This window comes from Styela clava, chromosome 12, assembly GCF_964204865.1.
Source record: "Styela clava chromosome 12, kaStyClav1.hap1.2, whole genome shotgun sequence".
Taxonomy (NCBI): Eukaryota; Metazoa; Chordata; class Ascidiacea; order Stolidobranchia; family Styelidae; genus Styela; species Styela clava.
In genome coordinates this window covers 15,437,043-15,453,625 of record NC_135261.1, presented here as the reverse complement: position 1 = coordinate 15,453,625, position 16,583 = coordinate 15,437,043, and the positions used below count along the sequence as shown (strand labels likewise).

The window sequence follows — 16,583 nt, the reverse complement described above, 5'->3', positions numbered from 1 at the left end:
TAACCAGTTGCCCACCTGAATAAAAATCCACCAAAAGCACATAAAGTAGCCTACGCCCCGATGCGTATATTATCACAAGATATTTCTAGCTCTTAAAATGACGAACTGGACAGTACGTGAAACATGTGTATATATGCATATGACGTCGCGGTTCTCTGAAGACATGGTGTTCGCTGTGAATTACGTCTCTCACTACTTTTATGGTATATATATATATCACTGAAGCGTGACAAAGGTCTGTCTTTTATTGCAAAATTCATGTTTTATGTCCTCACCACGGTTTTTTGTACTAAATTATTGCCACGGTGCTAGAAAGACTGGTATTTTATTCTTTCTTATGTGTAGATTTTTAAATGATCAATTGTTAGTTTCATCCTACTGCATTCGAATATGTTCCGTAAGCTGGAAGGAAAATCACTTGGAATGATCTTCGTGAAAAGAAGCACGCGCACTAAATTATCAACAGAAATTGGAATGCAGTTGTTAGTAGGACATTCTTCCATTATACCATATGAAGACGTTTAAAGCAGCAATAAAACAGGGTCGGTAATTAATTAGAAGCAAGCTTTTAATTAGATCTTCTAGATTATATAGCATAATCACACTTTATGAGTCAACAATGACTGCTGCGGTAATATTGTATATATATTGGTTAGTTTGTGTGCTAGATGAAGGAGAGAGCCTAAAAAAATAACCGTGCCGCATGGAAAAATAATAAAGCGGGTCATAGAGTCGATTTGAAAGTTATACCAAAAATGCTTTTAACTGGGAATTGGTTACTATAGGGAAATGACGTTGAACTCAATCGCAGAACTTGCTACCGTATATGCTATAGACACCTATGTCCTAATTGGCTGCGCTCAAAAGTGCGTTTTTACTGATTTATGTGCTGCATTCAGATGACAGAAGGGACCGTAAATAGAAAGAGAATTTGTGTAGTCTCCGTGGGCGAAAATAGGCGTTCCCGACGTAAGTGAACCAAGATGGGAGACACCGGAACGTAGTATGTGTACCATGTTAGAGTTAGTTAAGTCATAATTTTATTCTAATTTTCCTTATTTTAGTTCTATAAGTTCGGGCACTAGCCCAGTGACTCCCGTAGTATTTGGACCTGAAACTATGCCTGGGAGTACTGAAAAAAGTCGAAATAGCAACTTTAGAGTCGTGGTAAATATCTATATCAACGGGGACTGTCAGTTCTGCATTGCATTTTCAGTCTGTTCGAATGTTTCTGTATAAAATAAGAGAGCGATGCTCAAATATATGAAAGCGTAGCGCTATTTTTTATTTTGATGGGGATGACTTGAGGACGGTCAGAAACATACGCTCACATTAAAATCACTTATACCTGCACTACTAGAAATCGGTGCATCAAATTTGTGTGTTTAGTAATACGCGCAATTTTTCTATGCTGGGAATTAATTTATGGCTGATGGAAGTGACGTACAACGCATTCGTTGAACTGTCATATATAGAATCTAGAGCAGGGTGGTCGAAAGTTGTCCGCTTCGGGGGCCACAATCTTATATTTGCATTGTTCGGGAACCACAATAGTGCCAAGAATAGGTAAACAGCGCAATACAAAGCAAACACTTCTAGTGTGCAAACACATTGATCAATATTTGCCATTTGACTCATTTATCAATCTAAAACATGCAAAAAGCACAAAAAAAAACTCACTAAAACGTGCCAAAGTCTTTCTCTATACACCTACATTTAGTGTAAGATTTTAAAACTCTCCATAACAGAGAATGTGCCTCCGCAAATGTTTTTAAAGACATTGCTTTCTAAAAGCAGCATGCCAGGAAGTCGCAATTAGTTTGGTTGTCGCACCTGTTTCCCCTCAGGTTTGCTATCGATTTTGCTTCAAACTTGAATTATGGTATAGTTATCCATTAATGCCGAAACCGGAAAGATATGGCAGAAATTGCCATTTAAATTTGTAACGAATTTATACAAGCCTATTCTTTGAGAATCTCAATATTAAAATGAGTAAACATTGTTTGAATATGAATTGTCATTTCTGTTGAAAGCTACAATTTTTGACATCTACCACGAATGACTAACTTTTAATTCATTTGTACTTGATACCTCCATTTTAAGTAATTTACGTCAATGCGATGAACTGCCCAGTGGTTTATTATTTCTCCACCATTCTGCAAATACGCACTAAACAACCTTGTAGCTTCGGCAACATAGGCCCGGATATGAGATTAGCAAAGTATGTGAGTGTTATCGGAAGTAGTAAACGACTAGTTTGAAGAGGAAAGTGTGAGAAAAGTGAGTGCACACGATGCACCTATCGTTTAATGGTTACGTCCTTTATTATCGGCTTATAAAATGTAGAAATACTGTATATATTAGTATTTATATATATACAGATATAACTTTCTCATTCATTACACAGTTGGTTAAAGTACAGAAATAATATTTATATATATGAGAAATTTGGTAAAAACATGCTACATAGAATGTGGATTCATCGAACACTGCCTCGCTGTAATACACTCAGATGTGTTACTGATAGTCGAAAACAATCTACATCACCAAAAAGGTATGGAATACATACTTAAATCAACCTGAACTAGTTTTTTTACCAAAAAAAAAACAGAGTTAGTTTATTGTTTACCTCTTCCTGCCCACAGTGTTGCATCTACAAATCATGCTCAGATATTTCGACAGCAGGACATCTCGATGAAAGGAAGAAGTTTGCTTTCACTAGCAGACTATACTAGAGAAGATCTTCTTCATTTATTGAGCAGTGCTGCGGACCTAAAGTTAAGGATGAAGCAACTGAATGAAAGGTATTACAAATCTTTTCCCAATGTCTTCCTTTGTCGTGGAAGATTGAGAAGGGTAGGAATAGGGTAGGGTTTCTGTGTTTATCCTGGGAATCGAAAAGATGATAAGACAGCTCAGTCATATATATATGATGAACTCTCTATTTTGAATCCCTCTCGATCATACTCTAGGTCGATTTCATCGTAGCATATAGTTCTAGAATCTAGATAATGAAGGAAGCAATTACCGACCAGCTGTTACGTGATTCAGGAAAACTTTCATAAGTATACTTAAGCATCGACATCGCCTTTATAAATGTTATAAATAGCGGGGCCACAATTTATGCATGGTTTTTATAAATCTATTCAATTTGGTATACGCTAAATTTATTCAAAGTACAATAAATCGCCATTAATAATACAATTTGTCTGTTAATTCATAAGTTACGCTTCAAAATAGTTGTTGGAAATTGTTAGGAAATTGTTTTAAATCAGTTTGTAAGCTATGGTGTAATGATGGAGACGTACCATCAAATTCAAATATCCTTCTAAAGAACATTGCGCCGATAAGTTGATGTTAATGATCATTTTAGGTTAAGATCAATTGTTTGTTTTATTCTACTGCATTCGAATAGATTCCGCAAGCTGGAAGGAAAATCACTTGGAATGATCTTTAAGAAAACCAGCACACGCACTAAATTATCAACAGAAATTGGAATGAATTTGTTAGGAGGACATTCTTGCGTCATACCATATGAAGACGTCCAGGGCAACGCTAATGGAGGGTCGGTAATTAATTAGAAGCAAGCTTTCGGATCTTCCAGGAACTCGTTTATGAATATTGATAAATCAATGAATTAAGACAATCATTAATGTATCTGCTAACACTTTCGCTATAGTTCATATATATACAATGGGAATGAGCAGTGAAAAAAAATACTAAATATATATATATCTATATGTAGTTGCTCTTCAAATCGTCACTTTTAGTATAAAATATCTCCAAGTCAGTCTGCAAAGCGACGATATACTTTTATCAATACGGCACCAGATCAGTTTACATTAAACATTCAAGTCTGTTTTAACTCATATATTAAACAGTGTGTACTCCAAACTTTTTGACTGTATTCTTGCGCGCATCACTTGTGATGCAGAACTACAACAACTGCACAAATGCATCGACGTTCCAGTTATCAATGGATCTTCTGAGATGTCGCATCCGTTGCAGATATTAGCAGATTTTCTTACCTTAATAGTAAGCTCTGTTTTCTATGTTAGCTCTCTAATGGGAGGCTTAAGTGTTTATTGCCGTGTTAAACTTAAAAATCGATTATACTAAATCGAGCATTGCCGAAGTGGCCAACTTTTCACATGTTTCTACATGAATCGTGGACTTCAATCACTGGCGACACAATATTTCGATTTTGCTTTAGACCAGTGGTCGGAAAGCCGCGGGTCGTTGAGCACATTCTAGTGGGTCTCCAATAAATTTCAATTATGGCAGTGATACGCAAATAAGTTCAATAAACCTAACATTACATAAATAAAATATTGCCAAATGGTTTTTGTTCATTTATCAGAAGATCATACATTACATTTCAACCAAACAAATTAAATGTCGCTTGACAAGTTTATTACGGGGTTAAATTAGAAAATTTCCAACGAAATTTCCCATTTTGCTATATATTTGAGCCTCACTTGAAATACTTTGCCGGCCACTGGTCTAGGCATCGAATGGTTGAAAGAATGACCAATATTGCAAATATATTGAAATCGCCTGATTTTCCTTACTGAAAATATCTTAGTGACATAACCATTGAAGTCCTTTTGTGTAGCCTATTTGTCGACGAGTCCAAAGAAATGAAATAAACAAAGTTTTGTTTTGTGTAATTATGAGGATTCAAGTAGGAGAATAATAATTCTAACTATGCTCTTTTGCCACATTTTTTTTTATATCTTTTAAGGAATATTTTGGAAATATCAAGAGAAAGTCAATTGGTTGGGTAGGAGATGGAAACAATATCATACATACCTTGATGATCAGTGCGCCAAAACTGGGAATGAATTTACAAATTTGTACCCCCAAGATGTATCGGATTTCATCTAAAATTGCAAGGTTGCTGACAATGTTTTAGTAATTAGATAGATCTTTTCATTTTCCTTTTGTACGACTAAAAACAAAAGGAATATTCAGGAGGAATGATGAATCCTAATATACATTTTTTGTCCTATAAAAAATAGAATTTGGGTATAAACTTTGCGTAACACTTTTCAATATTCTTATCAAATAATCTATGCTTTTATGAAGGTATTGTCATAACTTTACATGAAAACGTCTGTCGGTTTATAATACATTATATTACCGTGATTTTCGGGACAATTCTTGACGTGGGATAAAATCTATAAGTTTTTGACGGGTTTGTTTGCAGACGGGTGATTTACAGCTGCAATGTTTAATGCAGATTTTAGATGATCAACAACATAAATTATATCAGCAACATAAATTATATCTGAATCTACATTTTAATGTCTCTAATTTTTCAAGCCATGCTGCAGAACTCGCCAAATACTATGGAACGAGAATTGATTATTATGATGATCCTTCTGACGCTGTCGGCGGTACAAATGCAATTGTGACAGATTTGTGGAACAATCTTCCGGTTTACCCACTTACCAAAAAGGTATCGTTAACCTGTATTATTCACAAGTACCGTTCATAATTATTCAAGGTCGTAGGTCATGCTACGAGAGTTTTGTAACGTTAACCAACTGACAGAACTCATATTTTTGTTAAAATGAGATTGCAAATAATAGCAAAAATTAAAGGCTACTGGTCTGCTTCTTGAATATTTCAGTACAAGGTGTTTCATTTTACAGATGTGCGATACAGCCGCTGACGATTGGTGCTTTCTGCACTGTTTACCTTGGAAACCAAAAGACGAGCGCGACGAATGGTTTTATTCGGATAAATGTCTTATATACAAAGAAATAGAAAACAGGAAATGGACAATAATGGTATAAAATACATAGATATTTTATAACATATATATATATATATAAATATGATCGTTTTATTAGAAGGTACCCTGTAACCAGTGTTCCCTCTAAAGTCTATGGTGTGCGCGTGCACACAGCTTTCAGAGGCTGCGCACACGCATAGATTTACTGCGCACAGACGTATTTCGATGTAATGTAACATTGTGCTCGGTTGGCAGGTTGAGAAAGTTTGTTGTTGGCCCACTTATTACCCAGTTAAAACGCTAAAATTTTTTCATTGGTTTTCGCACAAATATTAGTCATTTCCAAAAAAGTGCGCACACACCAAAATTTCTGCGCACACATACTACAAAAAATTAGAGAGAACATTGCCTGTAACTTTTTGCCTCAAACTATCTGAAAACATGCTGGAAGTAGGCCTACTTATCGAATTGTAGATTTTAGCGGTATTTAAAAGAAGGAACTATTGTGATAGGGTCATTTCTCTTGGTTCTTTCGAACCTTACAATAACTTAAAAATATTATAATATTACATTCTTCTTTTATATTTCATTATGGCCGCGCGTTTTGAAACCAATTTGATTTTATTACTATCAACAGGTCAGTCGGAAAGTAACTGCAGACTACGTTGGTACATAAAATTAGCAATGGGCCTAATTTTATATGGGTCTAACCATTGCCATGTTTGAACCGTATTTTTACTATCTTTACATAGTCTGTTTTGATGAATTTGATGGAAGGATATAACGTAAGGAACGATACTGCAAGATTGGATCTTTAGAACCTCGAAACCCAAAATGAATCTAGATGAATTGTCGCGTGGCTTGAAGATATTGCTTTCCAAATGCTATTTATAGTAAATTATTACTACTCTTTATCGTACCAGAATTTGTTACCGCTTCCGAAGTTAACCATATTACAAGACTAAATAGCTGATAGAAATTTAATCGACAGGCTCATTTGCCGCCTACTTTAGAGAAAAAGGGCGCTCTAGAAGTATGTGCACCAAGATGGCGCACAGTCTGATAACCCTAACTTGGTACACATACTATGTTCGGGTTGTGCGCCATCTTGGTGCACATACTTTGCATATTTTTTGGTGCTCTCGAAGTATGTGCACCAAGATGGCACACAATCTGATAACCCTAACTTGGTACACATACTATGTTCGGGTTGTGCGCCATCTTGGTGCACATACTTCGAGAGCACCAAAAAATATGCAATCTATCCGTATCCCGAATTAATGTTTCAAGCAACATGGCTGCATAACTTATATTTGATACATGATTCACAAGTAATAAAAACCGAATTGCCAGCCACACGAACTCACGATAAAATACCAATGCGATATAAAAATATACAAATAAATGAACAGAAGCCTAATGTCACGGAAAAGTTTTCCAGAAAATATGTGACGATGGAAAAAATGAAAGCAACTTACGAACAACACTTGAATAAAAGACATTCACAAGATGAAAATAAACTTCAAGATTGCTATCATTGCAATAAATTCAAATACTTTTTTATATAGCATAACTTTAGCAGATTAGCAAACTACACATTGATTCTGTTCGATATCGACCACTTCAAGTTTTCCTCGATCGTAGATCTCGTTCTAAATCGCGAATTTGTGCTTCAAGTCTCATCCGATGGTCTCTTTCTTCTTCGTACATTTTTCTCCATGCATTTGAATTGTTACCTGACAACGCAAGCAAAAAAAACAATTTTAAAACAGTATACAATATTTAGAATTCAACAGATTACTCTGTTTGGATAGAAAGTTTGGTTATCAAGGTTAGAGGTTTTATTATCAGAGTAGAAAGTATACATTTTGCATGAGGTGAGATAAAAAGTTTCTGTTTCTTGAATTTCCGAGTAATCTTCAAATCTGGGAGAGCATAACTTGCTACGAGAATTTGTCGATATCTTTTACAGCCTACTGAACATACTATACTGAATAAACGATGCTATATTTTACCAAAGTAACCCAGTATATTCAACTGGAAGGCTACGGATGGGAACCCGGCTTCCCATTGACTTCCCTCAGAAGTATTCAATAAGTAATATTGATATAATTCAATTTTAAAACACCAGACCATCATGGTCCATGTCAAATAACACAAACAATAAACCCCGGCAAATACAAAAATAGCACAGTAAAATAAATAAAAGAAAATAAAATAAGAGAAAATATAATCGAGCAATCGTATCATTTGGAAATCGTAAAACAGAAACAAGTAAAAACTACTTACCAGTCTCGTTGGTTAATTTGTCTGAAGCTTTTTGTAGGAGAATGCAAGCCTGACTGATTAATGATTTGGGATCTTCAGTCGTTATTTCAGATTTCGATTGGTTAATATTCAAATTGGGATCGGGTTTCGAGTCAAAACAAAATGAAGTTGGTTTGAAAATACTTTCTGACAAAGGTTTAGGTGCGTCATCTGCATAAGAAAAATTTGATGTTGTTCGCGGTTTTGGTAGATATTCAGTCCCATAGTTCTCATTTTCCCAGGGTTTTGATTGCAAGGAGTCACTCCGTGTATGAGCTGCGGGATATCTCGGTGATCTTAGCGGAATTTCACTCTGAAACAATGGTGCACGACTTTGTCTTTCAATCCTGCTCATCGGAACCCTTTCTTCGTCGTATATTCGCGACATATGGGGCATTCTACGTCTTGATGTGTTACCATTGTCTGGGATGTTGTACGAAGACGACATTCGTGCATTACGTCGATCAGGATCTAATTCCGATATTGATAATTTATCAGGTAAGTTCAGTGCAGAAGACGATAAAAACATTCGACTCCTCTGCAGTGTGTCGTTTCGTTCTTGAAACGGTCGATCCACCGCTGGTGCGTCAATGTTTGTTTTACGCGTCGCCGGTATGTCAGCGCTTGATCGTCGAACACGACGACCGTAATCTTCATTTGTTACGTTGCGGCTGTTGTAAGTATTTTCCAAACCTTGAATGTGCTTTGCAGCCCTAGAACCAGGTCGTATTGTTGGTTCTGTGTCGACGAGCAACTTTTTCTAAAAAGATAAAGTGATTGGTTAATATATATATATTATAACATTTATGGCATGCATCGCGTTGTTTGCGAACACTGACTCGTGCTTATAGTATAGCATCGATCACTTACCTGAAATTTGTTCCAGACGTCTTTTTGTCGAGATGTGGGAATGTCAAGTCCCAATTGTAGTTGAACAGAGTTGCATTGAGTACGTTTACCAAATTGGTCGTGACAATGTTTTAAAAATGAGGTTGTGTTGAAAAAAATTCCACAATTTCGACATTGGATACATTTTGAATCCTTCTGGACATAGTGCCTAAAAAAACAAAAATTGTACATAGATATGTTATGGATGCAATCGACAACAATTTTCAACGAATGTAATATTTGCTGGCATAATTATTTCAAGTCGTCGGAATTTTAGAATCATATAATTCAGATTTATAAATTCTGAAAAATAACAAGCTGATAAAAATATCGCGTTAAGTAAATTCCTAGCACGTCATGTCATAAAACTAATTTTTATTATATATGACTTGAGAAAGTGCAAAATAAGGTTTATTCGATAAGCGCACTTCAACTTAAAAGAATTAGAAAATGTGTTGCATATTTTCGACAAAGTCTTGCAATGTAAAAATCATGACGTATAGTTTACCTCACGATTAGAGTCCCAGGCTGCTCTCCGTGGCTTCCTCGATGAAAAACTGGTAGTTTGTCTATGTCGTGAATGTTTTCTTTATCTGTGAAATGCCCCGATATCTTAGTACTTCTGCAATTTGGCGATCTCTTTGAGAGGGATATTTGCAAAAAGCTATCGGAATCATTTAGATCGAGTTCTTTGAGTGGCTCTTGAAGCGAATCATCGAATGACGAGGAATTCGGATTATCGAAGTACTTCGTCATAACCAATTAATTTATCGTTCAGCACTACCTACGAAAAGTTTAAGAAATAGCAACTAACAAAATCTGAGATCGTATAAACTCAAACGCATATGATGCCTCAACTGTTCAAACGAGAATATCGGTCGGAGACCGAAGACTTATCGATCTTAGATCGGTAATTAGTTAATAACTCGCTAATTATACGACATAATTAACCCAAAATCGATAGGCGTCTGGTCCGAGGTAAGGTGCATGCACATGCAAAATTTGGAGCAGATTCAATTACGCGTTCGTGAGATATCGCGTTCATCTAACAGACACACACACACACACACACACAGACATACAAATACCTATCAATATACTTACCGATCTTAAGATCGATAAGTAACAACCTAAAAGTTGATAATTAATCGTGGTCTAATACGCAGCTATACAAGTTGAAGCATTTATGCTATTCAAGAACTGTACCGCCTACTTCTTTAGGGTCGACTTCCCTAAACACGAACTAAACACAAATTGTTACAGTAAAACACTTGTCAACATGTTGTCAAAACAACAATTTTCATGTAGCGTCCATATCACATTCGCCTAACGACACTAACGGCAATTTGTAATTGATTGTTTTACAATATTTCGAGCTGAGGCCTGCCCACTGAGGTAGCCACCACCCATTAGCTGTTCATATTTGCCGCCGTGCGTAGTTAACCATTCATTCCAATGCGGGTTCATTCATAATCATCGGTGCGTGAGGGAAAATATTGTTCGTGTGGTTATTGAACGATTTAATTCTTTTATCTCGTCCGTATTCAATTACTTTATTACGCATACTAATAATACATTCCGTGATATGTATCTATTTCATCACGTGGCTAGTGCCCTCGCGCTTACTTACAATTGCCTCATGCTACTAGAACCATGGGTGTTTTCACAACGCCGATTAAATCACGTTCATTATGCTGTTGTTTCGAATGGGTATTCGGCCTTGTGATATCGCTGGAACTGCGCTTTGTTAATGAAAATGATTGGTAATATATCGAAGTTTGTTATTATTGGATTCAACGGAAAGGTGTCGCCCGTGTTGGGAATTGCAGCAAAAAGGTGGCTTATACTTCTCTACTTGTCTGACTTGTGGGGTGACTTATATAACTACATAATCCTGTAATAATATAAGAAAACCAATATTTGCTTCGCGAAAGAGATTTAAATATTAATTATTGCCATGGTAGCATGTTATACATTGCCATTCAGGTTATTGAAAATTTTGGTACTAGGCCTACAGGGGACTTTTGCAATATGAAATAATTTTGAAAAACAGGACTGTCTGATTGTAACCTTGGGTTTTTTCATCAACTAAGTTAATGTAACAGTATTTAGGTACCGTAGGTATTGTAAGGTAAAACTGAGATGTAATCAGGTCTGAAAGACCCTGTGCCCCCATACATCCATATATATTCAATTGAGGCTTTGGTTGTGTATAATCATATTCTTCTGATAATCATAATTCTATTGAAATTGCAAATAAAAAGATGTTTGGCAGAGGGAGCATATTCAGACATTATTTGATGACATTCAACATGGGGTTTGAATTAAAGTCATTGTTTCTAGTCTACTATAGCTGTTTGCTGATATGGCAATAAAATATGGGACATTACTGTAATATGTATCATGTGACCTGAAGCCTGATCATGAACTTGAAACAATTTTCATCTTCAGTGTGCCGATTGCGTACCATTATCCTAATTATTTTTAAAATTCCTTTTAATTTTCCAGGTTTTCAACTTCAGCAAAATCATTGAAAAATGATGTAGGAATATTGAAAGGAAGGAGTTTCCTAACATTGAAAGATTACTCAAAAGATGAGATTGTCCATTTGTTAGATACCGCTTCAGACTTGAAGTTTAGAATCAAACAACAAAATGAGAGGTACATGTTTTTTGTTTTTCATATCAACAGTATGCCTTCTATTTTTGAAGGAAATATTACTGTATTAAGGAATCGATGATCAATTATTTCCAGACATGTTTTTATTATATGAAAAACTTATTCTTCAAGTTCTTATGCTCAGCGTATTAGAGTTGTGGACATTCATTCATGCAATATATCATCTACATGGGATTTTTTGTTTAGGAAGCATTCAAATCTGACCAAGAATCATAGCTTCATCATACGTTTATGGCTGTTGTCCAAAATATTTTAAGCATAATATTGTGCTTTAAAAAATATGGTCATAAAATGACTCTATCCTTTATTTACTATGTAATGTTGTTTGGATGTATTCAAACACTCTGCTTTGAAAAGTTCCTTTTTGAAACTCTTTATGATTTCTTCAGTTTTCGACCACTTGAAGGAAAGTCTCTTGGAATGATTTTTGAGAAAAGAAGTACACGAACCAGGATATCAACGGAAACTGGAATGGCTTTGTTAGGCGGCCATGCTTGTTTCTTGTCACCAAATGATATTCATCTCGGTGTTAATGAGTCACTTCGTGATACAGGAGGGTAAGAATTATATTCATGTGACATAGTATCTTCAAATGCATTGTTATTATAGTACCTCCAATTTTATTTCCTAATATATATTACAGGTTGCAAAAATGCATTATTGTGTGTACTATACATTTTGTTTATTTTTTGTAAAATTGCCGCAAAACAACTTGTGGGAGAGGGAGCTGACAATTTAGTTGATCAAGCATTTTCAGCAGACAATTGATGGCGTGCTTGCGTATTGCAAAGTATTTGTTGTCAAACTTCGGTTTATCAGAACTGGAGTCACAGAGTTAAATTTTCTCAACCTGGCACCATAATCAAAATTTATGTTTGGCGTCTGGTGTAAATTTTCTCTGACTTCTCACCCCTGATTAATATCATTTTCTTTTTATGAATTTTCTCTCCAACTAGTGTGATTTCCAACCAGCCACCATCTTTATTTAGGGTTTTGTCAGGATTGGTTGACTGCATTTTTGCACGAGTATACCAGCAGTGCGATTTGGAGGAATTGGATAAATATAGCAACATTCCTGTAATAAATGGATTATCTGAGATTTATCATCCATTGCAGGCTTTAGCAGACTATATGACTTTAATTGTAAGTTTGAATTATTTTGAAATTGATCGAAATTTAAAGAATCCCAGTAGTTGGGAATTTTTGCATCCTGCAAGGTAGAGACGCCAAGCCCGACTTTATTCTCTAACATCATTTTTGAATTACAGGAACACTTTGGTGATATAAAAGGAAAAACAATTGCTTGGGTTGGTGACGGTAACAATATCATACACTCATTGATGATGTGTGCTCCCAAATTAGGAGTTAATTTACAAATTGCTACACCGAAAAAATATGAAGTGTTAAAACGAGTTGCAAGGTACATGTTGACATTTCATTCATATTGAAATTACTTTATTAGAAATGGCCTTTTTTAATAATAGCTTCATGTAGGAAAATAGTAGTGTAGTATGTAGTATTCAATACCAAATATAAAATAAATATTTCTAATGATATTTGGCTTTTACACTAGGAAAGTGCCAGATAGCATCATTTGGAAGAATGCTAAACTATCACAATGTTAGGCATGTTTAGATTTGAAAAAATGATACCATGGCATTTTAATACTATGCTCAAATATTGTGCCAGAAGTTATATTTCCGGCTTTTGCTTTCGTGGTATTACATCAAATAAATAGTAAATACACATGTGCATATTTTGGTAAATATAATGTCATCCAATGAGAAGTGTTATATTGTTTTAATATGACAATTTACTGGTTGCAGGGATGCAGCGGAACTTGCTTCTGAGTTTGGAACCAGAATAGAATATACAACCGATCCAGTCGAGGCTGTTCAGGGTGCAAATGTCATTGTTACAGACACTTGGGTGTCTATGGGTCAGGAGGAAGAAAAGCAAAGACGTCTCAAAGACTTCGCTGGATATCAAGTCACAATGAAGGTTATTCTTAACATTTAAAACTTTCTCATTGTGGATTTTCTGCTGATGCACAGTTGTTGATGTGTGTTTGCAAGTTTTTCTCACATTGTTACTCAGACTTCATCACTGTTTGTTCCTGCGATTAGGGCTGTCCAAAATCGAATAATTTTTTGATTCGAATCGAATATTTTGAAATGAACCGAATAATCGAATAATATTGCGCAATCCTAAATCTGTCTCTATTATACAATAAACGTCTGCCCTTCGATGTTGTGGTGACGTATGTGCAGTTACATCTTACTTACTGCTGGTATTTTGCAATACAATGTTTTCAGATTTATGAAAGGAGATCACACATTTGTATGAACTGGTCAAACAAATTGGAGGACTCCAAAATTTGGGTCTCAAACTGTTGAGATTTAAGAGCAAAAATTGCACAATTCAAAAATTGCAATCTCAATTCTAATGGATTCAGTTTTAATAGGACATTTAAAGCCTGTAGATGCTATTTTAATCCTATTCACTAGGGTGACGTTTTTTTGTGTAATTTTCAGCAAAATAATAACAACCATTAATATAGATAAAACTGTTGCTCAAATTCAAAATTGCGTTTAACAATTTCGAAGCTAGTTTGATGACTATAATATTGTTAGTGTAAAACAGCCATCAAAATTCAAGAGTGCAATTATTTGTCTTGGTATAAAGATGGATAATACAGTATTGCCAGTATAAGAAATTACAAATTCTATTGAAAGAAGGTGTTGCCATCATAAGGATCCCAGAACACCTGTTTCAGCTTTGAGTTGCCTGTAGCAAGTTCCTATGATAACTGACTTAACAGCTTCAAATAGATTCTATTTATAGAACTATGTTTTCTAAATTGCCTTTTTCTCCATGTTCTCTCTCAAAAACGTCATTACTGATAACTTTTAAGTTATGATGACCATGCATAAAATGGCTAATCACGTGCCACCGGGCGGGCATTAGGAATGACATGTTTATCACAAAATGAAGGCGAGAGAAATATCGGGAAACCAATTAAGCCTGGAGCGAGAATGGTCTAAACTCTAAAACTTCCTGCAAAGGTGGTTTCCGCTTTATGTACCTAATCTTAGCGATTCGATTTCGAATATTTGGTTCGCTTAGACGGCCCTACCTGCGATACACTGTGATTTGGTCATTGAATTTATTATACAAGACCAGTAACAGGCTGATGCAACTTCATAAAACAGCTAAAATTGAAGAGAATATTTAACTTTTGCAACAAATATTGTTAGTAACTAAATACGATATTATTGACATTAGATTTTTGAACACATGCCCATTTATTATATCTTTTTTTGAAAGGTTTTCACTTTTTTGCTTCTAGGTATGGTGAAACTATGTTTTTTGACTTAATCTTCTCATTTCAGCATAATTTATTTCGTTACACATACATACTAGTTATTGGGTTAGAACAGGGCTTCCCAAACTGGAGGTCACGACCCCAAAGGGGCATGCAAAAATTTTTAGGGGTCGCAAAGAGCACCAATTGCATACAAAGTACTTTATCTATTGTACTTTTAATTCAAAACACAATTATTAAAACTAATGGAAAACATGAATCTTACGATTTCGAGATAATACCTAGGATCAGAGAAGCAGCGCACTTGCCTAACAATGACGACTTTGATTGTGAGACCCGATAAGCGGCATGCTCTTCTGAATAGGGGGTTGCATAAAATTTCAACAAATTGGAAGGGGTTGCGAGCTTGGAAGTTTAGGAAGCCCTGGGTTAGAACATAAGCATTTCCAACTTCGGCGCTAACTCGAATATTAAATCAGGGGCGAAGCATTGGTTTCCAAATTTATGAATGTGAATCAATATTTTTATTCAAATGTCTGTATTAATATTTTCTTAGATGTGCAAGGGTGCAGCAGATGACTGGTGTTTTCTTCATTGTCTTCCACGAAAACCAGAAGAAGTTGATGATGAAGTTTTCTATTCCAAAAAATCTCTGGTTTACCAAGAAGCTGAAAACAGAAAATGGACTGTGATGGTATGAGCGTAGAAAACAATTGAGTAAACTGTTGTTTAGCATATTTTTATCATAAATATATACCATTTAATTGGTGTCTCTAAATGAGTCAATGAAATTTAAATTTCTTCACCATGCTCGCTAATATTTGTTCAGTGAGTGTATATTTTTCACATAAAATACTTGGTATTCGTGGTTGCTGCTTACTTTGCTCAGAGATCAATCCGCACAATTTTTGAGCGAGTTCCCGTGTGTGTGTGACCTTGCTTTACTCTTATAAAGCAAAATACTCTTATAAAGCAAAGCGTTAAGATTAGTTTTTGTATATATTTGATAGTTTCATCTTGTATTTCTTTATTTCAGGCTGTGCTGGTGAACTTGATGAAGGGCTATCACTTAAAGTAGAAGCTCTGGTATCGGGCATGTTGCAATTGATGAAACAGTGCATTTAACCTGTTATGGTACCTTCATTCCGATATGTCACTGCCGCCCTTGTATTATTTGAAATTTTCTAATATTCGAATAGCGATAGAAAGTCTGTGGATATGAATATTGCATTTTTTGCTTCTTCTGTAAAAAAATTTGATGAAAATTTCGACTTTGCGTGTGAAATTATTATTATTTTTTATCTTCAAGCTTATAATGGTTGCTGAAACAGAGCATCAACAGATTCAGCCCAGTTGAAATTAAGCTATGGTAGTTTACGAAACACTGTACACAATAACACAGAAGCCTCTTCAGTGTCCCTCCAATAGGTTCCCTAATTTGGAAGGAAAGATTGATGGACTTCAGTCTTGATGTTGATTCTATTTACGTTAACGGAGACTTATGTTCCTTAAAATTTACGTCCCCTCGATCATTGATTAAAGATTTTTAAGGACTATTGTTGAATTGAAATACATGCAGTTATTTTCGAGTAGAAAATCTAGTTTCAATTATTTCCAATTTGAATTTATTTCATTACAATATCT

The 16,583-nt window shown here is 35.3% G+C and overlaps 3 protein-coding genes across 5 annotated transcripts; 2 read left to right on the top strand and 1 right to left on the bottom strand.

Moving 5' to 3' along the window:
- The first annotated feature begins 2,419 nt into the window (after positions 1–2,419).
- On the top strand, positions 2,420–6,673 carry LOC144430431 (ornithine transcarbamylase, mitochondrial-like). Of its 2 annotated transcripts, none has more exons than XM_078118362.1 (8): positions 2,420–2,554; positions 2,646–2,804; positions 3,416–3,565; positions 3,882–4,035; positions 4,745–4,896; positions 5,326–5,461; positions 5,658–5,795; positions 6,493–6,673. In XM_078118362.1, the coding sequence occupies exons 1-8, from the start codon at positions 2,460–2,462 to the stop codon at positions 6,556–6,558; spliced, it is 1,050 nt and encodes a 349-aa protein (XP_077974488.1). In that variant the 5' UTR covers positions 2,420–2,459; the 3' UTR covers positions 6,559–6,673. The 2 variants fall into 2 exon arrangements, with proteins under 2 accessions (XP_077974488.1, XP_077974489.1); XM_078118363.1 differs by having other exon boundaries at positions 6,378–6,621.
- Positions 6,674–6,687: 14 nt separating this feature from the next.
- On the bottom strand, positions 6,688–9,798 carry LOC120329552 (uncharacterized). Its single transcript, XM_039396203.2, has 4 exons — positions 9,444–9,798; positions 8,918–9,104; positions 8,030–8,807; positions 6,688–7,476 (listed from the first exon to the last, which is right to left on the bottom strand). Exons 1-4 carry the CDS (start codon positions 9,689–9,691, stop codon positions 7,364–7,366), a joined length of 1,326 nt encoding a protein of 441 aa, XP_039252137.2. The 5' UTR covers positions 9,692–9,798; the 3' UTR covers positions 6,688–7,363.
- A 650-nt stretch (positions 9,799–10,448) lies between these two features.
- LOC120329553 (ornithine transcarbamylase, mitochondrial-like) lies at positions 10,449–16,210 on the top strand. Of its 2 annotated transcripts, none has more exons than XM_039396204.2 (8): positions 10,449–10,771; positions 11,444–11,596; positions 12,004–12,171; positions 12,604–12,757; positions 12,883–13,034; positions 13,441–13,615; positions 15,496–15,633; positions 15,976–16,210. In XM_039396204.2, exons 1-8 carry the CDS (start codon positions 10,686–10,688, stop codon positions 16,015–16,017), a joined length of 1,068 nt encoding a protein of 355 aa, XP_039252138.2. In that variant the 5' UTR covers positions 10,449–10,685; the 3' UTR covers positions 16,018–16,210. The 2 variants fall into 2 exon arrangements, with proteins under 2 accessions (XP_039252138.2, XP_039252139.2); XM_039396205.2 differs by lacking the exon at positions 10,449–10,771 and adding an exon at positions 10,878–10,921.
- The last annotated feature ends 373 nt before the right edge of the window (positions 16,211–16,583 follow it).

What these genes read in the sequence shown, in the direction of transcription:
- LOC120329552 (XM_039396203.2), bottom strand. Translation starts at nt 9,691, where the DNA reads ATGACGAAGTACTTCGATAATCCGAATTCCTCGTCATTCGATGATTCG. An exon ending in CCTGGGACTCTAATCGTGAG is followed by an intron (nt 9,105 to 9,443) that starts GTAAACTATACG and finishes TTGTTTTTTTAG; the next exon opens with GCACTATGTCCAGAAGGATT. An exon ending in ACGTCTGGAACAAATTTCAG is followed by an intron (nt 8,808 to 8,917) that starts GTAAGTGATCGA and finishes TTATCTTTTTAG; the next exon opens with AAAAAGTTGCTCGTCGACAC.
- LOC120329553 (XM_039396204.2), top strand. Translation starts at nt 10,686, where the DNA reads ATGAAAATGATTGGTAATATATCGAAGTTTGTTATTATTGGATTCAAC. An exon ending in TCACTTCGTGATACAGGAGG is followed by an intron (nt 12,172 to 12,603) that starts GTAAGAATTATA and finishes ATCTTTATTTAG; the next exon opens with GGTTTTGTCAGGATTGGTTG. An exon ending in GATATCAAGTCACAATGAAG is followed by an intron (nt 13,616 to 15,495) that starts GTTATTCTTAAC and finishes ATATTTTCTTAG; the next exon opens with ATGTGCAAGGGTGCAGCAGA.
- LOC144430431 (XM_078118362.1), top strand. Translation starts at nt 2,460, where the DNA reads ATGCTACATAGAATGTGGATTCATCGAACACTGCCTCGCTGTAATACA. An exon ending in CAGGGCAACGCTAATGGAGG is followed by an intron (nt 3,566 to 3,881) that starts GTCGGTAATTAA and finishes TATATTAAACAG; the next exon opens with TGTGTACTCCAAACTTTTTG. An exon ending in ATTTCATCTAAAATTGCAAG is followed by an intron (nt 4,897 to 5,325) that starts GTTGCTGACAAT and finishes TAATTTTTCAAG; the next exon opens with CCATGCTGCAGAACTCGCCA.